Below are 24895 nucleotides of genomic sequence, written 5' to 3'. Positions count from 1 at the left end.
CACTGTTGCTGGGGCCAGATTTTCACCTGCTGTAAATCAGCATGAATTCACCTCAAGCCAAAACTCTGCTGCTTTACATCAACAGCATGTTTTGCCAATTTATGCTCACCCTGAAGATCCGGCCCACGATTTTTAACCTTGGAAATGGAAACATGGACAATAAAAAAGCTTGCAGAAACACACAAGACAAGCGTCAGATGTTCTTCCCTTGCTGCTCACCCTGCTTCCCTTCACCCCACCCTCATGGTTTGGTGTAGCAGCTCCTTCAGCACCGCCCCCCCCCCCCCATTCTCTTGTTCCTCCTTAGCACTTTCTGAAATTCATAATCTCTCAGTAAAAAAAATAAATAAATCGATCTCTCTATATATGTATATGTATAGGACTAAACAGCTGCCACATAGCAGTCACCTGGCTGGAGGGTCCTGTCCCTGCCAGCCCCATGGCCTTTTCTTGTCACTATAGTCTCTGGGGTGATGGTCCAGGTCTTGCCCTCAGGCAGGACTGTTCACGTATTGCTTGCACTCTCCCACACCTCTGAGGTACGGTACCAGAATATTTATTATATATATATATGTATATATATATATATTTACGTATATATATATATTTATAAATTTTTGTTTGCCTGTTTTCTTTTTCTTGCAAATCCTTTGGAATTGCTGCCAGGGAGAAGCTAGTGAAACATGCTCCCCATGCCGGCGGCCGAATGCTCCCTCCCTGCGCCTCAGGGACCCTCATCTGTTCCTCTTGCTGACTCCGTCGCCCAGCTCCAGCTCGGAAGGGAGCGGGGAGCTGCGGTCCCCTGTCCCCAGTCTGCCGGGGCCGTCTGGCGCCTCTCCTTCCCTGGGCGAGGGGGTGTCCTTGCAGAAGTCCGTCACCCAGGAGGGCATCGAGAGGAAGCCCCGAGGGTCGACGGTGTAGAAGGGCTTGGCGTGGTGGGCGGCGGGGCGGCGGGGCGAGGGGCTGGCCTGGAGGCTGCTGGTGCTGCTGCACTTCTTCACCAGGGTCAGCGCCGCCGGGGGCGGCGAGAAGAGCGAGGTCAGCGAGAGGCTGCTGAGCGTCTCCGAGGGCTCGCTGTTGTTGCCACCCCCGCGCAGGCTGCTGCCCGCCCCCTCCTCATCCGAAGGGTCCATGGAGTCGTGGTGGGTGCAGCCGGGGCTGGTGCTGCCGCCGCTGCTGTGGCTGCGCTGGTGGCGGCACAGGCTCCGCAGGCTGAAGAGCCCCCGGCCCCGCAGGCTCCGGCGGCGGGAGGCGGGGGACAGGGGGGCTGCCAGGGGTCTTTGGCTGCCCGCCGCCGGCACGGGGCACAGAGCCACCGGCAGGTCCAGGGCACACTGCGGAGAGTCGCTGAGGTTGAGGCTGTTGTCCTCCAGCGTGGTCTGCAGGCTGCCGGCCGAGCTGCTGCTGCCGCTGTCCAGAGACGGGTCGCTCTCGGGGGGCTGGGGAGCGGGAGCACGGAAACACAGGTGTCAGGAGGGACATGGGCAGTGGGCAAGAGACTCTGCCTTATTGGTTTTTGGGGGTGCTTTGGGGGGTGAAAATAAGCCGCGACTACAGAAAGGGGAAAAACTCCATTCCTCTCTCACTCTTCTCTGCTGGGGGAGGGAGCCGTAAACCAAACAATGCTACAAAGCACCAGCCATGCGGCCTGCCGTGGCGATTTCCTTCTGTGTAAGGAGGAGGGAATGTTTCTATATTTTGAGCTAATTTCATTCTGCTTCAGGACGAATTTACCCCTCCCGCGTGAAGTGCTCCATTTCAAGGGATGCCGGGTCTGTGAGCCCTGCAGCACCCACCACTACACTCTCCCCGGGCACTGATGGCCCAGGAGGCAGCAGAGCAAAGGTTCCCTGTGGGTCCTCCCTCATGGCTTCCCTATGAACCTGCCACACAGGTTTATATGGACACTCACATCAGCGGGACAGGAATCAAGGAATTTGTACAGACCTCCTCACATTAAAAAAATCAGCAATATCTGGGGAGAGAAAAGAGGCCCCATGGTTCTTTTGACCAGCACTAGCAGCAACTACTCTTTCATTTAGGGTAGAAAGGTGGGGTCCCCTTCCAGCAGGAAGATGAAACAGCCTTAATTTCCTTGTATCAGGGCTCATCTAGTTAAGCTGCATTTCAGTTGTTTCTAGGAAATTGGTCTGCACTGTGCAATCATCACTGGGACACTGCACTGGGAAAGATGCAGGTAGGACTGGAAGCAGTCTCCTGAGGCAGTCTCCACAGTAATTCAGTACAGTTCTTTGTCAAATAATCAGAAGTTTACTAGTATCTCCTTTACAATAATTCAGTACTTTTGCCCCAGTGGTGTGCCAGCTCCAGGGCTCTACCTTTCTGTGTCTTAACTTAAACCAGAAGTTTCAAAACTGCAACAACTCAGTCTCAGTCCAAGGCTCAGTTTATCCTTGGTGAATTTATACACATTTGTATCGTACCTACAGTGTCTGTTATATACAGATGGATAACGTCTGATTTTATTTTTTTAGTTTGTCTGGAATAGAGTGCCCCTGCTCATGGAGCGTCGTCCAAGAACAGTAGCTGGGATCTCTACTTTCATCTCTGCATCTTCTGCACTTCAGAAACAGCTGATCTCCCTCCAGTGCTTTTATTTTTCTCTTTTGTTAGTGAGAAATAGCTGTCTTTTCATAGAGAGATGGCACCTTTCTGGGATTCAAGGGTTTGTTTAGTGGGCAGGGCAAAACAGTGAGCTTAGGGACACAGTGTGTGGAAGAGGCACTAAGAGATGTGGAGGATGCAGGTGGGAAGAAGCCTATTCCAACAAGAAGGTGCATGATTTGGAGTCACAATCTTAAGAAGACCTGAGGAGGATGTGCAGCTGTCACCTCCCTGCCCACAGCATGGCTGCTGCGCATGCAGATGTCTGCAGCACACCCAATGCCAGAGACCCAGGGAGGAGCTACAGAGTGATGTGATTTCCTCTTCATGTGGGGCCCACTGCAGCTGACAAACTGTTGATCAAAAGCAGAAGAACAAACGACTTCACGGGGTGAGAGCTACACCACTTTGTTATGTTACCCTCTCTCCTCCCCTACCCTCCTGCATTCTGGAGTCCACTGTGCTCCTCCTACAGATTCAGGTTACCCAGCCCATGACCAGAGCTGCCTCCTCCTCGTTCAGCCCCCTCTGGTTGGGTGGGATGTGAAAATAGACTTTTCCTAGCAGACAGAAGCGGGGTTCCTCACCTGATGGAGAAGTGAGCAGTTCACACCTGGAGATCTCAGTGATGCCCACGAGCCTTGCAGGGAGATCTTTGGAAGGTTGTGTGGACACGAGACTTCCTCAGGCCCTGTTTGGGTGGCAGAGATGGCTGGGTGGAAAAATTCTGTTGGTACGGGTAACAGAGGGGAAGATGCACCTGGAGAGAAGGGGCTGGGAGGGACTGACAGAGCATCAAAAGAAAGGGGAGGGGAAAAGAAATAGAAGAAAAAAAAAAGTTTAATAAGAGTCCTCCGATTTTATTTTGTGCCTTTGCTGCTGTTACACTGAGCCAAGTCTCAGGTCCAGTGAACAAAGGATATTCAGGAACATGTACTCCTGGCTAAGAAGCCTCAGTCTGGTGTTCAGATTAAGGATCCCACTTTTTTCACAAAAACCTGCACCAGACCAGGAAGACCTAACACAGCTCAGAGCCATATGGTAACAGGCCAGCTCTGCTGTTGCTGTCACAGAAGAATGCTGAGCTCTAATGCCTTGATTCAAGTATGTATCACTGCCAGAGGACATTCATCCCAAATCCTGCAAGGCAAGGGATGAAGGGAGATAAATTAAGTGGTGGTTTGGGAAAGCTCGGGACCACAGGAGAACAGGGCACACTCAAGAGTAGAACTGGAGCACTTCCACCAAGGGCAGACATGTGTTACATGTTCCCTGAACCTTTATTTGGTCTCAGGGGGCAGCAGTGTTTTCCTGTGCTGAGTGAGCACAGTTCATCCAGCTGGCATGTCAGGAGAATCTGTCCCCACTCTTTTCTGACTGTGCATGTCTGCACTACTGCAAATGGGGACCAGCGCTTCCACAATATTTCACAGAGTCATTCTGAGGGAAGATATAAAAACTAGCAACAAAAATGAAGGAACTGCTCCTCCTCCTCCCCCCATTCCTGAAGCAAATTAGCAAACTGAAAACTAATTCTTGGTTGGTGTAACCCCAAGTCACATTAACTCTCCACCTGGCAGAGGGAAAGCAGGGGAAAACCAGAGCTGAACCAAACCACATTTTCAGCAGACCTGCAGAATAAGAGCCCTGCTCACCTTTGGTACTTTCATGCTTTAGCCAAGATTGAACGGAGTTGAAAGAAGTATTCTCCATTTCACACAGGTAACTGTCTGGGTTTGCAGAGCCATCCTCACTGGATGCTGGAAGCAGGCATTCCTCCAGATTGTCTGCCCCAGTGGAGTCAGGGTTGTCCTGGCCATCCTGCTGGAAAAAATAAGTGAGGACAAAGCCTTCTGAAATTTAATGGAAGATGACAGAGCAGACTTTTCAAAGCCTCAAGAAGAACCGATTCTGACAATAACTTCAATCTAGCTAAGAGATGCTCAATTTTTCAGCCCAAATCACCTTTTGACTAATTCAGAGGAAGTTACTAACAGCAGTGAAGAGAACTTTCAAATACACATATTCTTTTGTTCTCCTCAAATCCTACTCCACAGTATGGCTCTCTGGAGAAGCTCTTGAACAATGACCAGAATTATATTCCTCAGCAGGGACACCTGGATGAATACAGAGCACCTGAAACGAGCAAGGGCATAAGTACAGCACATAGTGTAAGATACCCATGGCTCTCTGAGGCTAACCTTGATCTCCTTAGGATTCAGCTGAGCAGTATTTCGATTGTCTGACTCATCTCCTAGAAGGATGGAAGAGGACTTGTCTGAGTTGAGGGATAACGCTTCCATTTCAGCCAGCTGGACCTGCAGGAAGGGAAAGGAGCTATCACAGGTCATGCCTGGAATCCGCATTTCAAGCAGTCACACTGTTGATGGTGGATAAGTGAGAGCCTGTAGACCCAAGATCAGTTTTAGGTTATATTCCTTGGATATATCAGGAACTGCCTAACCCAGACCTGGGCTGGGCAGGAGAATTCACTTTTTAAAAAAGGTTGAATATACGATTGCAAGCAGGCTGCTACCAGTCCATGCTCCCCTAGTGCCAGAATTGGAAGAATGAGTCCTGTATCTGTCACAGAGATACAGCTGGCCCAAGGCCCTGCAAGTAAAGCCAGGCAGGCAGAGGGGTCCCTCAGGCTGGTGACAGGGCAGCCAGCTCTGCTGAGCGATGAGGAGAGAATCCCCCTTTCTGAAGGCACCACAGACAGCCCTGCTTAAACATGAAGGTGCTTTCATTCCAGGAAAAGTCATGCCTTTTGCAGTCCATGCCAATATCATGCTTTTCATATTCTCTTACCTTCATTACTGAAACCCTGTTTCTCTCCAGCTTTCCTACATCTTGCCTTTCCCCTCTCCTCTAACTTAACCAAGATCTTATCTAACACTTGTCTTCTGTTCTGTTCTCTATCTCTAAACTCAGCCCTCCCACACACCCACACTTGAGCTCTCTTGCTTTCTGAAAGCAAATCTGACCACTGCATCTCTCTCATTCTTGTGCTTCAGCTCTGCTCCAGTCCCATGCCTGACCTTGCTTCATACTGCATGTGCCCCTCTCTCCCATCCTCTTTCCTCCAAGCCCCTCTGCCTGACAACTCTTTCTCACAGTGCTTGAAAAGCATCTTTTTCTACCAGCTTAAGCAGTTACTCTGTCCCTCCTGTGCTTTGATTTCCATCACTGATCTCTAGAATGCCATAGGTTTGCACCACCAGCAGCTAACTCTTGAGAGCTGTATTCTGGGTTGTCTCAGTCGGGACAGCTTCTGGCCATGTGTTTGTGTTTGCAAGAGGCAGGTACAGCTCTTGCGCCATGACAGCAGGTGAAACATTTGGAGAGTTGACTTTCGAGCTGGAAGTTTAGTGACTTGTGCCAATGCCAGAGACTGGAAGAGGTCTCCATCGGGATAATGCACTTTAAACAAACAGAATGGGAAACCGGACCTGGATTTAAATAAAGTGCAAAAATGACATCCTTATTTGAGATACTATTCTGACAGAGGAACATGGTGCTGTTCAACCATGGAGAAAGCCCAAAACCAGCAACTGCTCCTCAGAGCACGAACGCACAGAGAGCCCTCAGTGAGCCGGGGATGCTACACAGCCACCAGTCAGCAACCACTCCTGTAGAGAAGCAGGAAGTCTTCATTCAGTCCCACTTAATGTGTGTGGGACTTAATACTTATCTATTACTCTCCCAAGTACTTGCTACACCAAAACAGCCTTACTGCTGTGCTTATAGAGACAACAGCATGACATGTGGCAACATCTGTGCCTACCTTTTCTATCCATAAAAAAGGATTTCAGCAAATGCCAGAACAGTCTGTTTGTCACTGAACCACTTGCTTGAAAATTCTGATCAACCTGGGATCTAAATCCACAATCAACAAAGTCACAACTAAATCAACTTCAGGTGTGGAAGCACATTTCACTGGTGCTCACTGACAAACTCCTACCATGGCTAAACGCACTTCAGTCATCCATATACAGAAGTCTGTCAACCATCCCAAGAGTGAAAGGATAGAAATGACAAGAGAAGAATTTAGCACCTTGAAAAAATGAGGTTTCATTCTTTTTGCTTCCGCTATGGCAGAATATTTTAAAATCTGCTGACTAAAGATGAGGAGCAAAAAAAATATTTTAAATTGCAGAGGGGAGAAGGGGCTGTTCACTAGATCCCAATCCATGAAACCTGCCAGGAACATCAGCCTGAGATACTGAACCATACACACATATCCCTAAACAACTACTTGCAGATATATCTTTAAAAACAGACTCACAATTACAAAAATCCTTAATTGTACAAATAATTGGTTTGAAAATAAAATATCGGGAGAGTAATTGGGAAAGGCACTGAGTGCTTCTGCTCAATGCCACAAAAAGCTTAATATTAATTATAATAACACATTAATGAGTTTGAGCATACATTTAAATGTTGTGTCCATCCACTGTGCTCAGCATCTCAGTGAATTAAAATACCGATGAAATTGGAGGGGACAGTTTTGCCTAATATGTGATTTTTGTCAGAACGGCAGTTTAAGGCTGATAGGGCGGACAGCAAGCATACTGTTTTTTTCCTAACACACAGGCAGTTAAGAAGACTAGATAAATAGTTTTGCCTATGTAAATTGCTGTCAGCTGTTTCTGGGACTGTACAATTCAGTCTGTGTACAATACTCATTTGGATATGTTGACGTACCAGAGGACACTCTAATTTAATAACTGTGTGCATTGCTGATGTTAGCTATGACTCCATATTGTGATTTATTATTTAAATTTCCTCAATTTCTTTTCCTGTTTTGAAATATGAAGAGAAGGTCATGATCAATCCTGGCTTAAGATCCTAAGGTATAGTTTTGACTCATATGATACAAAATAAAACATCTGTATTTTATTACTAAATTCATTCTTGCAGAGATAATTTCTTTTCAGTTCCACATTTTAGATGTATTAAAATACCGATTTTGAAACTAATTTATGGTTCTATAACAGCCATTAGAAAGTATGATCTAAGAATAATTCCTCAGTTGTGATAATTACATCAAATTCTTCGCTCTGGCTGTGGGTTGCATTTGAAGATTTTGCCATCTAGTTTCTTCACTGGAAAGGTAAGAAAATGGGTTGTTGTCTTAATTCATAGGCGGGGAAACTGAAGACTATCTGTGAGGTTTTCAAATGCAGCAAACTAGCTACAAATGACTTAACTTGGGGGCAATCACTCTGGAATGCCTTAGGAGATCTCACTTGCTGAGAAAGCTGAGCACCAATTGCTGAACATAAAAACTTAAGTAAAGCAATGGAAATTGCAGTTAATGGAAAAGTAGTTATTTGGTTGCATTAATGCAGAATTCATTTGTGAAGTGTCTCTATAACGATAAACTACAGCAATGTTTGCATTTTAATACTTTCAAAAGGAAGCAGCGGGGAAAAGCAGACAGCTGAGAAACTGAAAAAATACCAGAGCATCAGAACTAGGCATTTGAGACCAAACAAAATATTGCTTTCTTCAAATATGAATAGAATGATCTGCCAATAAGAGCTCTTTCCCCAAGTTTCCTTGTTCTTTATAAGCTATAACGTATCGAGTCAGTTATGGGGAAGGAAGGGTGAAGTTTGCCACTGGCATACCAATTGACTAGCAGAAGAGCCACACTACTGCTACAAGTCTGGCCACACAAAATCAGAGCACCTACACACAATAAAATTCCTTCAGAACTAAATTAGTTCTGCTACTCACCTAACCCTTCCCAGACTATTTTGCTCCTCAAGTTTCACAACCTGAAAAGACTAATTGCTTAGGAAGGAGTTTTCCAAAGCAACTTTAGTAGCTCAAGTCTAAGCCATTTAGTCCTGCTCTTAGCAACAACCCAATTGTCAGCTAACAAACTTTCTCGGTGGGCCCGCTTTTATTTAGTTTTTGCTCAAACTAATTAACTGGTTTTCACCACAAACCAATCCTTGCTCACAGACATGACTCTATTCAACGAAGCATTTAAACATGTGCTTAATTGATCAACCTCAATAGGGAATAAGCAAGCACATGCTTAAAATGAGGACAAAACACAAGCTTAAATCTCCCACTGAATTGCTCCTGAGCGGTCTCACTGGGGTGAGATCCTTAGAATCCTCTGTCCAACGTGAGCCTAAACCTAGACTTTTCTTGCAGAATTGAACACAACAAGAGCTGCCAAGGATGCCTTCATAGCCATTTCTCTACAGGTCATTCAGCCCCTCCTGACCCGTGTCCTGTCACGTCTCACTTTTCCACCACCTCAAACATCCACGTGTGGCTGAGGAGGGCAGGCCTGTGCTAGAGGCAGTACTGGCACTTCACAACAGATAACAAACACAGGTCAACAAGCTCTACTGTCTACACAATCTACAGTGAGGAGCATACATGGGACGACCTGCGGGCACGTGGGTGTGGGTGTGCAGGTCTGGGGGGAAGAGTCCCCTCACACATCCTCGTACGCAGGTTACCTCTTGCTTGTCATGGTTACACTTCTCGCACATGGCCGGCGAGGAGTAATGATGGAAGACGGAGCCCGATAGGTTATCGATGATCATTAACTCCCCGTCGAAGGAGTCCTTAATAATTAAAGAGACACTGTCCAGCCATAAGTTCTCCTAGGGGACAAGAAAGGGGGGAGGATGGGAGAGATCATTTTAAGAATGTCGAGTTTTTTGCTTTCAAGTTTCATGTGAATTTGGGGCTGGGTTCTCCACCCTGACTCATCTGGAGCAGCATCTTGTTCTGCAGGTACTTGCACAGGATCACTGAGGGGAACATTTGCGCCACAGGGTGTGTATAGGTGCCAGAGTTCAATGAAAAAAAAATAAAAAATAAGAAGGGACAGTCTTCACTCACTTTCAGTGCTCATGTCTCCCTTCCAGCTCTGCTGGAGTCACTCACTCTCGATCTGCAATTTCTCCTGCACTCTTCTCCTGAGCTCCCCTCTCAAATTTGCTCCTGTCACACCTTTAGCTGATCTGCTCCATCCCTCCTCTGCTGGCCCTCAGGTTCCTACACCGTGATGACAATGAACAGGACACACTGCTGTCATAGCCTTGTCCCTACATGATCCTATCAACTCAAAAGTCTACTGCTGAAAGCAAACCTTTCACCCTGAGGTGGAAGACTCTGCTATTGCTAAGCCCTCAATCATCTGAATTACCCAGTTAATGCCCACAGCTCCTTGCTGCAGTCTGGTTAGTAAATTCAATGGTGTACTCACCTGGGCTGGAGAGTAACATCTCATGCACAGATGTCCTTCAGGATCTGTTCTACCACCACCTCCTCCTGTTCCTGCTCCTTTTCCCTGTCCTGAATTTGGAGAGCCTGACTTGTGGGAGCATAGCCCATGAGTAATTTCCATCTCAAGCTCAGCATCCATCTCTGCATCCTCCTGGGCCTCCTTGTTGCTGTCGTCAAGATGTTTCATGAGCACAGCTACCACCACGTTGATGAGGACAAACTGGGCTGTGAGCACAAAGCTGACAAAGTACAGTGGGGAGATGAACTGCAGGTTGCTGAGACAGCTCCGGTCATCGTGGCTGCAGTCACGCAAGGTATCCTTGAGGGGAAGTTGGGATTGAGAGGGAATGATGGAAGGAAGGAAAGACTAAAGTAAGAACAGAAGCTTGGCTGTTCTCTCTGTCAAAAAACACTGATGCCAGAGGAAAAAACAAGGCAAACAATTCTATCACCCCATACCTTTTGGCATAATGAGGTCCCCAAAGAATCTGGGACACTCCCTGTTCATATGCTGTTTGCTTCAGAGAAAAATCATCCAAAGGTATATGAAGGAAACCTTCAGACCATGACATGTTGCTGCCACCGTAGCCCCACACGTGAACAAGACCAAAAATGAGCAGGCTGGTACTGCTTTCTCCCTTCTATTCTCAAAAGCACCGTATGTGATGAAAGGACTTTCCCTTCTCCATGTCCTCCAAAGGAAGTATTTAATTTGTATTTTCCTGGTAGCTCTGCAGGTGAGTGCTATGTCCAACACACATGTCCTGTGCTCAGCTTTGACAACAGTCCTGACTACAGTGGATATTCCCTCTTACCCTAAATGATTTTCTTGTTCCACCCAAGGAAAATTGGCCCTTTTCTCAATCAAATGTCTCCAGGACTAGATGAGCCCAAGGTGTGAGTTACCATGGTAGAGAGACAGGCTCTGCACCAAGCAGGGGTCTTATCTAGCAACCCAGTTTCTGTGTTCTGTTGCCCTTCCCTTTGCTAGCCCAAGCTCTGCTGAACAGATCCACGCATCAGAGTTTGTCTTTCCCCGCAAGTAGGATATCCTTTCCTCCAAGTCCCAGTTACCTTCATGATCCCATTCCAGTTGTCTCCTGTGGACACCTGGAAAAGTGTGAGGAAGGCCATCCCAAAGTTCTCGAAGGTGGCGTGGCGGCTCATGCCTTCACAGGGGTTCTCATCGTTGCACACTGAAAAACAAGAGGACTTGTGTGTCTTCAGGGGAGGACACACTACCAGCCCTGAGACCAGCAACATGAACTCACAGCCTGAAGACCTCAGGTAATGAATGGTATCAGCACCCTGCCCAACAGTTTGCCATCAATATGGAAAAATCCCTGATGGCCCAGCCCCAGGATATCAGGCAGTGTAACTCTGTTGCTCAGGAGGATCCTCCCTGCGTCTTTCTTCTTGATCAATATTCCATGGCAAGAGATGTAAATAAACTTTCACAAACTTTTTCTTGTAGTCTTGAAGGCAATGTGAGGGACAGAGGGCAGGAAAAGCAAATGTTTAAGAATGTAAGAGAATATAGAGTCTGCTTTTACTTTGTTAGGCTGTTAGGACAACAATTTAGAGGGAAATTCCTATTACGTCAATTATGCATAAGGGAGAATAAAATCCATCAAATAATTCAGTCCCTTTATTGAGGAGTTCTGATTTTGAGAAACCCCAACCAACATGTGTCTCTTGACTGAAGCATGGTCTGCTTGAGACTTACCCAGTTTTCCAAAGAGCTCCACTCCCAGAGCAGCGTAGATGAAAAAGAGGAGCATGAAAAGGAGTCCAAGGTTTCCCACCTGAAAGCAAACAGCACTGTCAGCCTACCCCAAAGCCTATTTCATCTGTACAGAAAGCATTTCTGCATTTCCAAGTCTGAAGAGAACAGCAGTGAAATCCCGGTGTACAAATGCAACCAAAACAATTGCTCAACACTTGGGAAATGTTCAGTGATGGCTCCAGTTGCCATCAGGGTTGGGGGAGGAACAGGCAAGTGGGAAGAGAAGGCATGGAAAAATTAAGGACTTAACAGGTTTTTTGAAACACTAAACAGTTTCTGGTCTGAATGCATGTGGTCACTGGGCCTACGTTAGGATCATCACTTCAGGAATCTAATTTAGTCATTGCAACTGCTGTGCCATCCAAATTCAGCAGAGAAATAAATGATTCAGCCCACCCACTCCCCTGGACTGCCACATCCTGGCTCCCTACATACTCACTGGAAGGAATTATTTCTGATGACTAAATTAGACACCATAGTAAATGCTGTGAAAACACAGTGCTGGGTCTGTGTCTACAGGGCGTTAAGAAGAGGAAGTTAATAAAACTTAGCTAAGGACTACATTTCAAAAAGGCTTGTTAAAATTAAAGCTCTATTCACTATTAAGAATTGCTACAGTGTAACAAAGACAGGAGGGGAATTGAAACAGGACAACTGGAGATGTTTTGTATGCCATTAGCGAGCCAAAATCCCTGATTTGAGTCTCTGCTCTAGGAACAAAAAGAGAAAGGTCAGGACGAGGATAAAGTACAAGGGAGAGGACAACTTATTTTAAACTACTTTTGGCAAAGCCAATAAATCTTGGAGAATAATATTACAGTTAATTCAATTGTCCCCCGAAGACTCGGTGTGTAAAATACGGACACTAGATTCATTCTTTTAATGCTGAAATTGGTGGGTTTTAGACCTTTAAGTTCAGATTTTTACACAACTGTAAGTATGGAGGGATTTTTTTTATCCCTGCTACACAACTTTATTGAACAAAGCCAACCTGTTACAGGAACTAGCAAAAGCCAGTCAATAGGAAGTCACAGGCTTTGATGTTGAAGGGATTAAGTTCTGCTTGTTATTATCTTCCAGGGGATACCTACAGACCAAACTTTCAGACATCTGTTTGCTTTGAGGCAGGTATTACTGACCTCCAAGAGAGCTGGATCACAAACTTGGTTAGCAAAGGAGCCATAGGCAAATGAGAGACAGAAAAATCAGAAATGAGAAAGTGTGGAAGACTATACTTGTAGTTTGTGGCTAGGACCAGAAGCAGAGACTCACAGGTCCTGGCTCTGCTCTTTGCTGTCTTGAGCAAAACACATAACTGTCTGATGGCTCAAGTTCCTCTGTCTACATGACAGAGATATGAATATTTCCTCCTCTCTTATTTATTATTATAATTTATTATATTGGGGGTAGAAGTTGAATCTCATAATCTAAGTGCAAATATATTGCAGAGTCCTCTCACCAAAAGTTTCTGGATACTATTTAATCCAGCTCTTAATATCTGTGTGCATTTCTCTGGGTTTCTGAATAAACATGCCACAGACATGCAGACGCTGGATCTGAAGACCTGCTCTGTCCCAGATCCTTGTCTGAGAAAATTCATCTGTTGTGGCTCTTGAAATGGAAAAGAGCAAGGCGCAAAGAAGCTGCACTGATCCATTCTGTGGCAGCAGCCAGAACTAAAAGAAATTTACATTTCAGGTCTGCCTGCACTAAGAACATCCTTCATCTCCCCTTCCTTCTATTGCCCAGTGTATCTCAGCCCACAACTATCCTGAATCATGTTGCATATCCTACACATGAATTATTAATATTTTTGTTATTACTATTATTATAATAAACCACAAATAATTGTTGTTTAATAAAAAACATGGGAGATCAGACCGAGCTTGGGATCCATAAAATATCACAGAGTTTCCTTTTCCCTTTTGTGCCATCATATTCCCGTAATTCAGATTGACATTTATTGTCACCAACACCAGAAGCAAATTCCCTGAGTAACTACTCATGCTGTTTTCAAATTGATTCCCAGCTCATCATCACTCACCAGCACTGGCACATTAGCTGATAAATCAACTGACAAATGCTGGTGCATTTTGATATCACGCAATAGAGTTGCCTTCTCAGGGCCTGCCAAGGGACTGGTCTGATGTATGATCCGCAGAGCCACTTGGTGCCATTACTCCTTGCTTAACAATTCTCCCTCAACAATCCAAAGGAAGGGGACCAGACTCCCTGACTGCTCATCCATCACAGAGGATGCTCACAGTGGGCTTGGAGCCTGTGTAAAGCACCGTGTCAGCATCTCGTTTGGGAGCAGCTGCCACTCACAGCTCATGAGATCCTTCTGTCTCCATCATGTCTTGCGGCAGACACTTAACTGCCGGCTGTGTGAGCCACAACAGAGCGTGTCACTGCTGCTCATGCATGAGAGACACAGAAACACAAAGGGATCCAGGAGGAGAAAAGAAGAAAAAATAGGAAGGGGGAAGCACTAGCTAAGAAAAGGAGTGATGAGAGTGCAAATGGAAGGGAAGGAGGGAAAAGGGGGTACATTCAGGGAAGAGTGAGCGGTGCAGTGACAGAAAGATTTCCTTTCCTCCTGAAATAGCTTCCAATCACTCTTCCCTTCTATGGAGAGAGGAATAAAAAAAGGAGCCATGGACTAATTGCAAACAGTTAGACACTAGCTAGACATGATGGAAAGAAATCTACCCTTTTCCAGGGGTCAAGCCTCGTTTCTTGCTCATGCTGGAGAAGAGAGATGCAAGGTGAGTTGTAACCCCATGAATGACATGAGAACTTGGACATGACCTTCAGGCAGTTGCCTGCACACCACAGTAGACACCACCTCTGAGACTCCACAAGAATCAACCCTTTGGAAAAAGGGAAAGAAGAGGAGAGTGTTTTGGGAAGATGTTTTACCTGTGGCAGAGCTTGAACAACTGTATCCAGCAGTGCTCGCATTCCTGTGGCCATCTTCAGGAGCTTCAGGACTGCCACAACAAGCACAAGAAAAGTGTCAGTCAGACTGCGCTCAGAGGCATTCTTTGTGTGACTTACTAATGACAGTAGCACCAGACAGGTATCTTGTCTCTCCTTGCCCTAGAAAAACTGGACTTTCCCCTCATTCCTCTTCTTACTTTTGATGGTACAACCCCAGTTGTTCCTTATCAAGTTTTTATCCTTTTTACTAAATATTTTGCTTCTGCCACCCACGTCTATTCTTCATGCTTCACCCAGACACTCTAGCCACATCCTTTTTCCCAGGAATGTGTATCCTAATTGTCCATCTGCTTTGATTTTTCCTTCCATCACTCTCTTTTCCTTCAGCCATCACTGTTATGCCATCTTGGCACACCTTGGCCACCACCTTACCTGTGCAAATTTCAACCTGCTTATTGGTCTCTGCTCCCCACACCACTACTGTAGTTGCCCCAAAAATAAGTAACAGAGAAAGTTCAGCTCTCACATGATCTGCCCACCCTGCCACTGCTTCACCTCCCAGGGAACCAGAAAGCCTGAGCTTCTAGGGTGCCCTAGATCCTAGAATCCCTGCTGGGATGCGATGAAAGACACCCCAGAGGCTCCTTGAGGGCTGGGGACAGGGCAAGCTCATGACTCTACAGCCACTGCTCAATGAGTCATGGCACCAAGCTGCACTCCATGGCCACATACACCCCTGCTCTGGCCAGCGTCTCTCTCACCCCGGGCAATACGCAGCACTCTCATGATCCGGATGATAGTGGGATTAATTGGGAGAGCAGCGTTGATTTCAATCTCTTCCAATGTGATGCCCATGACAGACAGCAGCACAATCGCCAGATCTAGCTGGTTCCACCTTCAGAAGAAAAATTGAAGAGAATAAACTAAGATAGAATTTTTCCGTTTTCCCGTGAAAGAAAGGTACTTGTCTCCAAGTACCTTTTCTCTTTAGCCTAAACATTTCCTTATGTACGAGTTCAAGACCCACTCTGAGTCAGCCTATATGGGCTTTTCCAGAGAAACAGAGATTCACTTTGCACACACCCTGTGCAGCCAGAGGCAAGCCAGCCTGATTTGAAAGCATGGAGCTGTGTTACTATGGTGCTATGCTTTGACTAATGGGCTCAGCTTTTTACGGCCTTACTACCTTGAATCAACATTGCTATATATGTTCTGCTTCAGCATGCTCACAGTTTGCCTTCAGGGCAGGAAAAAAATGTCTCTCTCTAACCTCACCTCCTTTACTTTCTTGCCTAACCAGCAGACTCTAACCAAGAGGCAATTTTTGGACAACTCTTGCTATTGCCTAGGCATTGCAGCTTGTGAAGGATGAGGTTAGGTCCATGCTGTGCAGAACTGCGAGGCAGTCAGAGCACTCTGCCACCACTTCATGGTCTAGATAGGGCACCATCCCCAAACCTCTACCCCAAACCCAGCTGTCCCACAGCCACAGCTGACAACCCTCTGCTCACCTGTCCTTGAAGAATCGTCGCAGACCAAATGCCACCAGCTTGAGGACTGCCTCAAACACAAAGACAGTGGTGAACAGGTAGTTGCAGTACTTGAGGGCGGTCTCCAGGGACTGCCACAGAAAGAGAGGGAAAAGAATTGAAGCAAAAGCAACATCCAACACATAACCCCCTGTGTGGGGACTCTCCTAAGTGCCTGGAATTCATCCTGGCATGCGGAAGCTGCCCCAGGTATTCACTTTGGGCGGGAGGGAAGCTGCCCCATGCTTCTTACCTACTTAAATATGGAGGTTGCCTACTAAGGGCAACCACCAGCCAGCCCCTCTGCCCCTTGCTCTTCCCAGGATCAGTTACTGCTCCTTTCTCCTGTACTGTTTGGCATGACTGGGAGGAGGAGGCCATTGCAAGAGAATCCATGATATGCCATCAGGCTTTTCTTCTGCCAGTAGCCTATGCCACCTGAATGATACCTTGCCAAGGGCACTGGCACAGCTATCAACCAGGAGTGAAGCACAGGGGTTACTCTGGTGGTGGATTCAGGTAATCTCTGACCAGAGGAAACCCCTGCTGTGCCTTGGTCTGGGGCCAGCACATCACATCTCTGAGCTGTTTGGCTTCTGGGTTTTTTACGTGCTGCCCCTTCATGACCACCAGGAACCATTGTGAGCAGTGGGAAGCTTTCGGTGGAATTTTGTACTGGAAGGGTTTGAAGTGCTTTGAGAAGCTTGTTTAACAGAGCCTGACAGCAGGCTGGCTTGGCTGGAGCTGTGTTCCAGGGAAAGGAGCTGAAGAGTAAGAAAGAAGAGTGACTTGTTGAGGGACAAAGATCTGATGTGAGAATGCCAACAGATAAAGGTTGAGACTTCCTGAAATATAAAGCTGGGCACCATCTAGGGCAAGATGAAAGCTGGGCAGTTGGGCTAGGTGGGCAGGAAACAGAGGAGCCAGGCAAAAGATTTGAATGAGAACAGACAGATTCAGCTCCTGATCAAACCTGAGCTACCTCTGACAATCTGTTCAGAAACCAGAGCTGTCACATAAACCAAGGGTCTTCTGAAGAGAAAACTGAAATGTCACTGGGCAGATGTCATGATGAATGCTTTGTCTACATATGGAGGAAGAAGGTTTCTTTGATATGTGCAGCATACATGTTTCCCACCAAAGGCATCTGCAGCTTTGCCAGGAACACTGAGAGGTACATGGTCTGTACCCAAGCAAAGTGTAAAACATTTGGCCTCGAAGGTGCTGTATTTGGAGTCACACCCTGCAGCTGAGAGAGGCTCTGCTCAGCACTTGGGCCCTGCAGCTTCTCTTATGAAAAAAAGGTGGCTTGATAAAGGTGGCCCATCCCATGACATACAACCAGCCACTCTGGTTCTCTCAGCTGAGGCCATATGGCAGGGGAATTGGGCTGACATTTGGAAATCTGATGCAAAGCCTGAAGTTCCCAGAACACTGCTGCTTCCACCACCCCTATTAGGATCCAGGGGAACATAAAAAGCAGAGCAGGCAGCTAAATTTGGGTGACCCACATATCCACTTACTAATAGAAAGCACAGTGATTTAATTGTACCATGCTTTCTAGGGGCTTGACTCTTGCTCAGATACCTTCTCTCTATTGATTTTAATGGATAACAAATGTCTGAGGAGGAACTACCTTTCTGGATACACGTGAAAATATTCACACAAATTTCCCTACTACAAAACTACTTCCTACAAAACTTCAACACTAGTTTTTAGAGACACCCAAGCGTCCTACTTATGCTGGTGGGCAGTGGTCACCAGAGAGCTGTACCAAAATGACAATATCTGGAGGCACGACTTATCTCCATGATCTCACTCACCACAGGTTGGTTGTAGTGCTCCAAGGACATAGTGACCACGTTGAGGCAGATGATGAAAGTGATGAAGATGTCCAGATAGTGGCTGGTGCAGACCGAATGGATAAGGAGGCGTATGTGGCAGTAGGTAGCATAGTACGGCAAACGCTGCGCCTCTTCAGTGGAAAGAGGGATATGGGCAGGGTTAGGAAGAAATTAGAAGAAAAGAGAGAAATGGGTAAGAAACACTGAGGAGGGAGAAGGCACAAGATTGGTGATAGGTATTGAAAGAAAATGGAATGCAGTTAGGAGAGAGAAAAATCAGAAAAGAATAGGTATAGATAAAGGACAAGAGGAGGAGGGGGAAAAATTTTAAAAAAAGGAAGGAAAGAAGAAATGGGGAAAAATATGTAGGGAAAAAGACAAAGAACAGAATGCTAGAAAGAAAATCTGTTAGACTGTGTTTGTGGGAATGGTGCTAAATCAGCATTTCATGTCTTGACAAATTAAGATCACTTATGATAAAAGGAGCAGATGGTTCAAGGAGAGGCCCTGGGGTGTTATAAGAGAGAAGGGGAAAACTGAAGCAGAGGAAGGGAAAGCATGCCCATAGGCTGTGAATAGAAGTCTGGGTAGTAGGGATGATTTCCAGGAGCAAGTATGCTTTAGCAATTTTTATCTAAAGGTAAGACAAAACAGGACAGAAACACCAGGAATAGAAGGTTTCCTTCAACACAGAGGATTTAAGATCCCAAGGAGTGACACTACAAACACTGGGGTCACTGGGACACAAAACACAGGGGTCTTCCTCTTTTTTTTCCCCCTTCTTCTTTAAATTTGGGTTTAAACATAAAGAATAGTCTGTCCAGGTTCTTCTTCAACCACCAGCTGAGCTGCAGGAAGCCCAGGTGGGGCTCTACCCCAAGCACAGGAAGCATACCGATGTGTGCACGTCCCATGCCAACAGTGCCTGTCAGCATGTGCACAGGGGTGTTTTTGGTACATCATCTCCTGAGGAGCAGGGTGCTAAAACCCTTCCCCAGTGCCTTCCCTGGAGTCCCAGCAGACCTCCTCAGCCACCCCTCTTCCCTAGACCGCCACAGTGAGGTGTGTGGTGACACAGCAGTGGTGCAGAGAGGAAGGCTGAGAGCACGGCCACGAGTGATGGATTTTGGAGACCAGCCCATTGGGAAAGAAAAAGAAGAGGAAAAGGTTTTTCTCAGAAAACCTTGGCCTACGAACCAACCAAACACTTAGGCTGTGCCTTACTCCTTCGCTTCTTCTCCAAGCGTCGCAGGCGCTTCTCCTCCCGCCGGCGCGCCTCCTCAGCCTCCTGGTGCTGCCGGCACTTGTGGAAGTTCTCCACCACCACCCCCACAAACATGTTGAGCACAAAGAAACTGACGATGAGGAGAAAGGAGATGAAGTAGAGTAGCATCCAGGGGTTGTTGTTCGTCACTGGCTGGAGTGGGAGAAGAACAGAGGCAGCCATTGTCTTAGCAGTAGAGGAATAGGGATGCAATGGGCGGCAGCCCAAGAGATTCTGCTTTACAAGGTATTGAAATAATGATGTGTGGGCCAGGAGGGAGCCAGAGAGACACATGGCATTATTGCTTTTTCATTACAAATAGGTAAAGGCCCACTGACCCCACAGCATAGCCACGGCTACACCTCCCTGCATGGACTAGAAAATACCATGGACCTGATCTCTTGCAAATAGGTGAGCAAAGCATTCAGAAGGAGCCTGGAAGGAACTCTTGGTGTGAGGGAGGTATCTGAAGCAGGATGTTAAAAGATGTTTCTGCCTTATGAGCACAAGGAAAGTGAAAAGGTCTTTTCACAAGAAAGTCCATGTACCTGCTGGTCAACAGCCACAGCATCAAGTCCATTGTACATAATATTGACCCAGCCATCCTTGGAAGCCAAAACAAAGAGGGACATCAGAGCCTGCAACACATAAAGAAAATCTGATGTGGAGACGATGCATCTGGCAGGCAGAAAAAAAAAATACTGTGGGTTTATGCTCTAACACACACAGCACTGAAATACTCTTCCTGTGTCTCTGCACACATCAAAACCTGCTCCTTCCCCAGTGGAGGACATGGAGGGGGTGACAGGAAGCCATATGCAGCCAGATCCACCAGAGGAGAGAGGTTGTGAAGAACATCTGCTTCATGGCAGGAGAAGAGAGAAAATCAGGCTCTCTGCTGCCACCACTTTTCTTTCCCACTCATCCTGTAAGTGTCATTCTGATACCAACCCTCTAGTGACACAGCTTCTGCATGGACACCCATGCCAAATAACTGCTCCTTCTGGCCCAGTCATTGGCTTTCCAGGTACTGCATCTGTTCCCTGGGGAGGAGACAAACCCCTTGCTGGGTCCCCATCAGAGGGAGGGGCTGTGGGCAAACTCACCTGTCCCAGGTTGTCGAAGTTGTACTTGTGGTGCACCCACTTGTAGTTGGCTGCCACGCAGTCGGAGCGGTTGGTGATGTTCCTGATGTCAACCCCCAGGCAGTGGTAGAACTTGCCCTTGAAAAGCTGCAGGAGGGGAGTGATTCCATCAGGGTCACTTTCCCCACAGGGTTCCCCACAGGGTTTCCCATGCTCCCTGGGATGTACAGAAGTTGCCAAGATGCTGCATGGCCTGCAAGACTGCAAGCCACATAGAGCACGACAGGGACACCACCAACACAATGTAGAGCACAGACTCAGCCATTGCAAAGGAGCCAGGACCACCCTTGTGAGCTCACACTTGGCTTTTCAACCTCCTCTATTGCCCCAGCTCAGCAGTGACTGCAAGCCCACCATCTGACAGCCCTTAAGGCAGCCTTTCTGGGTACAAAGTGAAAAAGTATCTTCTAATCAGTCCCCTAGAGTAATCTTCCCTCCCTGCTTCCCGGTTACTGAGAGTGCTGATGGGATCTCATCTGAGGGTAAAGAACCAGAAAAAAACATCCTCTTCTTCTCATATATATTTATTCACAAAGCTGCACTGCACTGCTGTGACTCTTCTGCCCAGGGCTCCTTTCCCCATATGGAAGGTACTGGATTGTGCATTTGTACAGATGCATCAGAGCAAACTAAGTATAGCGCATTCCCTGAGATGGAAGTAACACCCACACCCTTGCTCCTCTGCAATGCAACAGCCAAAAATAAAGAGGATTAAATAAAAAAATTAAAGAAGTTTGTGGGTGGATTTAGGGCTCAGAGTGAGGGGGAGAAAGAGAGCTGACTGGAGGCAGGGTTCATGTGAGCAGGCACTGAACTGCTTGCCCTTGTGGGGTGACATGGATGGGTCCTGTGAGCTCTGTGTCAGCCCTGGGCTCTCCCTATGGCACTAGCCCAAACCCTGACCCAGCTGCTGCCAGGTGTGAGCATTAACTCCTGTCTCTCACATCCAGCAATGCCTGCGCTTGCTGAGCACCTGTCTGTGCTTGCCAAAGGCTGTGTCATTGTGGAAATGACTTATGGAAGAGGGCAAACACAGAGAATTCACCAGCTTCCCTGTCTCTCCTGCTCTGCTTGGCTCCCTGTGTCTGCTACAGGACCTGGGGCACAGGTGTCCATGGCAATAGGGCTCCAGGGCTGTTTGATGGACAGTAACAACCTACCTGCACTCCCAGGATGCCAAAGATGATGAAGAAAGCACAGCAGATGAGGACAATGTTTCCTATGGGCTTGAGGGAAGAAATAAGTGTCTCCACCACCAGCTTCAGACCAGGGGCTCGACTGATGACTCTGGAAAGGAAACAAGGGGAAGGATGACAGAGGGACAGGGTGGGGATGTTTGGCCTAAGCTAAGCATTTTCAGCAGCAGCAGCAGACCCCTGTCTCCCTGTGCAGAGACCCCTCAGCGGAGATCCCTCCCCTGTGATCAAAAATCCTTTTCTCTCCCATAGATTTTTTGTTTGATGAGGTATCTCCAGCATCAGACCCATATGGCTAAGGAGGACCTCCTTGTGGCTTATTGCTTGTAAGTGGAAAATCTACACTTTGCCAGGCACAGCTGGATGTGACCCTGGGACCCCTCCTGGGGATAACCAGTGGGAAGAGGGGGCCGAGCAGGGTTCGGTGGGGTTCTGACCGGAGGGGACGTAGTGTGCGCAGCAACCGGAGCACTCGCAGCACCCCCAGGATTTTGGCACCACCAGCAGAGGCCACTGAGACCACAATGTCAATGAGAGACACAAAGACCAAGAAGCCATCCAAGATGTTCCAGCTGCTGCGGAGATAAGCTTGGTCCCCAAAATATAGGCCTAGAGAGACCACCTGGGAGAGAGGGGAGAGAAGAGAGCGTGAAATGGCTCCTATGTTACCTGGTAGAGAGCAACTTTGGAGAGAATGGGAGGAGAAGGAATAGTTATCAATTCCTTGTGACACTGAAGTTGTCATCTCATAATCTTTTCCTTTCACCTGGGTGTCTATAAAGGAAAACACCTTTTTTTCTGCCTTCCTGAGTAACATGGCACTGTAGGGGAGCCACAGGAAACCTTTCCCTGCCACACAAGACTTCGGGGAAAGTCTCCCAGTTCAGAAATCACCTTGGAGGTAAAGTCAGGCACTAAATCCATACTTTGGCTCTTAAAGGGGTAATTTGTTTGTCAGCAGTTCTCAAAAACAGTGAGTGCTACAGAAATTGATGGCCATGGGAAGATATTAACATCCTGCAAATCATGGTCAAAATTCAGATATTAATTTTAGGGGTTTAATTTCCAGCACACAGATTTAGAACTTTTTCCCAAACATGAGAAGGTAGTAACAAGGTTTTCTGATTTTTGCAAAGTACTTTTACATCTATGGAATAATTATCTCAACTTTGAGCATGTCATAAATATTGTAATGTCCCCCATTCTTGCTCCAGGAGAAACGGAATGGACATTTGACATCATTACAAAATCCATACTTGAATGCCAGCTATCCTTCATGAATACTAAGATTCAACTGGATCTAATGCCTACAATAAACATCTCTATGCCTAGCAAGACAGGACTGAACCCCAGGCAACATCTGCCTTTATAAAGGTAGAGGGAAGGATTGCTGCACTGAGAAGATGAGCAGATTTTAAAAGGGTGCTGAGCAGACATGAACAGTGTTTGACACTAGAAAAAGGCTCTGAGCTGTTCATCTCCAGTAACTTACCTTCAGTGTCATCTCAGCTACAAAGATTGCTGTGAAAATGTAGTTGGACACAGTGAGAAAGATTCTTTCCTAGAAAAAATAAAACAAAACAAAAAACAAAACAGAGAAAGATCTTAAATGTATTTTGACTACTTCTTGTTACTCTGTCAGGCCCCTTTGATGATCTTGATATTTTTGCATTCCTGTGAAGGGTCTGAAAGTTGATGAAATAAGGGAGCTGCCCTTTGCAGAGATCAGTGCTAGGCAGCTTTCAGTTCATATAGTCCCTTGGCTGGGACAGGATCCTGTGCAGCTCTGGCAGAGAAGAGTGGATGGGGTTTTTTCACATCCTGCAAATCTGGTTTCAAGGCACCTTCTGCCCTTTTCTGTCAGTGCTGCTCAGACCTAACCCGCTACACTGACCTGGGACTCCTTCCTGAAGAGCTGCTGAGCATAGACCACAGATTGTGTCCAAGTGCAGCAGAGTCTGGGAGCCAGCTAAGGCAGACAAGCAGAATGAGTAATTTCATTGCCAGCTGAAGCCACCTCCAAGATAGCCCAGGAGTAGCATACATGAATGATGATGTGCCATTCCTACAGCATGGAAGTTACTTCAATCTTTCAGTACCCAGTCATTGTCCCTTTTGCCATTTATCTCTTATATGCAGGTTTCTGGAGGAGACTTTTACTTTCCAAGGCAGAAGGAACTAGACTTTCTGTATTATAAAGTGGGTTGCCCCACTTTACATTATATACATTATAAGAGCCTGCAGGGGAAGCACACATGTCAATTACTAATATTTAGGTATTTGAATAGATGAGTTGGAGCTGGTGTTTAATGCTGAAGTTCTTCCAGAGATCATACCAGTACCAGGAGCACTCAGGAACCACCAGTGTTAGAGGTTGTGCTAAAAAGTGGGTGACAGGTAATGGTTCTCACCGTGCTTCTGTGTTCAATCTGAGGTCTTTCCAGGGCAATCGTGATGCAGTTCAGGAAGATGAAGGCCAGCACTACGTGGTCAAAGAGCTTGTGAGCAATGACGGTTTGGCAGAGGAGGCGAAACCTGCAAAAGAGTTCCAGTAGGCACCTGTGCCTTGGGCAGAATAAGTTTAGTAGCAAAGGGGACACAGAATTAAGCGTTCTGGCCAAAACTGGGCTCTGATACAGCAGCATGTCTGATACTGATGTTCCTTGAAATAGCAGTAGCCCAGGGTGGTACGTGGTCACACAGGGAGCCTGGAGCAGAGCAAGGGCAGAGCAATGAGCTGAACCTCCACTGATTTCCCCAGTGCCAGAGTAGTTTCCTAAACACTATGACGCTGTGCTCCTCTCTTGCCCTCTAAAAAGGCTGAATTGCAGTTTTCCTCCCAAACTCACACTTTGTACCACCCCACAGCAAAGAGACCACATGCTGAAAGCTGAGGAGAGGCAAGTAGGGTGGCAGTCATGGGGGCCACACTTCTGAAAGACATTGTGTACATCAACATAGGTGTCAGAGCAAAAAGCTCTCCCTCATGGCCTGTAATGAAAGCCCTTTCTTTTCAAGGGGCAATATGCATGGGTGAGAATACTGTTGTCTGGGGTACGTGGACATTTTCTCCTGGTGAGATCTCTTTAACAGGAAGAATTCCAACTTTACCCTAAAAGGTGTGATATAACTGCTGGTAAGTTGATACTGGGACTGTAAATTAAATGAAGATGCTATTCTGGTACCAGGGGAGGAAATATCAGTATATGGAGTCATCAATAATACATTTTTTATCCTCTTTGTGTTAACATTAGTATTCCCTGCCTTGCTTTGCTATAAATATTTATGATTACAGAAAAT

At 46.7% G+C, this 24895-nt stretch overlaps 1 protein-coding gene across 6 annotated transcripts in view; it reads right to left on the bottom strand.

Moving 5' to 3' along the window:
• Positions 1 to 633: 633 nt before the first annotated feature.
• Positions 634 to 24895, bottom strand: part of CACNA1I (calcium voltage-gated channel subunit alpha1 I) — an 84723-nt gene continuing 60461 nt past the window's right edge. The window contains exons 17-35 of one of the 6 annotated variants that reach the window (XM_088054935.1): positions 24007 to 24130; positions 23088 to 23156; positions 22033 to 22217; positions 21560 to 21686; positions 20361 to 20486; positions 19803 to 19892; positions 19188 to 19407; positions 17970 to 18121; positions 16129 to 16238; positions 15379 to 15512; positions 14597 to 14667; positions 11615 to 11693; positions 10963 to 11084; positions 9869 to 10207; positions 9114 to 9260; positions 4827 to 4943; positions 4281 to 4449; positions 3213 to 3409; positions 634 to 1439 (exon numbers count right to left, since the gene is read on the bottom strand). In XM_088054935.1, the coding sequence (XP_087911061.1) occupies positions 735 to 1439; positions 3213 to 3409; positions 4281 to 4449; positions 4827 to 4943; positions 9114 to 9260; positions 9869 to 10207; positions 10963 to 11084; positions 11615 to 11693; positions 14597 to 14667; positions 15379 to 15512; positions 16129 to 16238; positions 17970 to 18121; positions 19188 to 19407; positions 19803 to 19892; positions 20361 to 20486; positions 21560 to 21686; positions 22033 to 22217; positions 23088 to 23156; positions 24007 to 24130 (3283 nt within the window). In that variant the 3' untranslated portion in view covers positions 634 to 734. Of the gene's footprint in view, positions 1440 to 2314; positions 2979 to 3212; positions 3410 to 4280; positions 4450 to 4826; positions 4944 to 9113; positions 9261 to 9868; positions 10208 to 10962; positions 11085 to 11614; positions 11694 to 14596; positions 14668 to 15378; positions 15513 to 16128; positions 16239 to 17969; positions 18122 to 19187; positions 19408 to 19802; positions 19893 to 20360; positions 20487 to 21559; positions 21687 to 22032; positions 22218 to 23087; positions 23157 to 24006; positions 24131 to 24895 lie in introns of those variants that run through there. The other 5 variants (XM_005527739.3, XM_088054931.1, XM_088054932.1 and 2 more) reach the window with 5 other exon arrangements.

Source organism: Pseudopodoces humilis, chromosome 5 (genome assembly GCF_049639895.1).
Source record: "Pseudopodoces humilis isolate 2021_Gansu_Grassland_sample_001 chromosome 5, ASM4963989v1, whole genome shotgun sequence".
Lineage (NCBI taxonomy): Eukaryota > Metazoa > Chordata > Aves > Passeriformes > Paridae > Pseudopodoces > Pseudopodoces humilis.
This window is presented reverse-complemented; position numbering and strand designations above follow the sequence as displayed.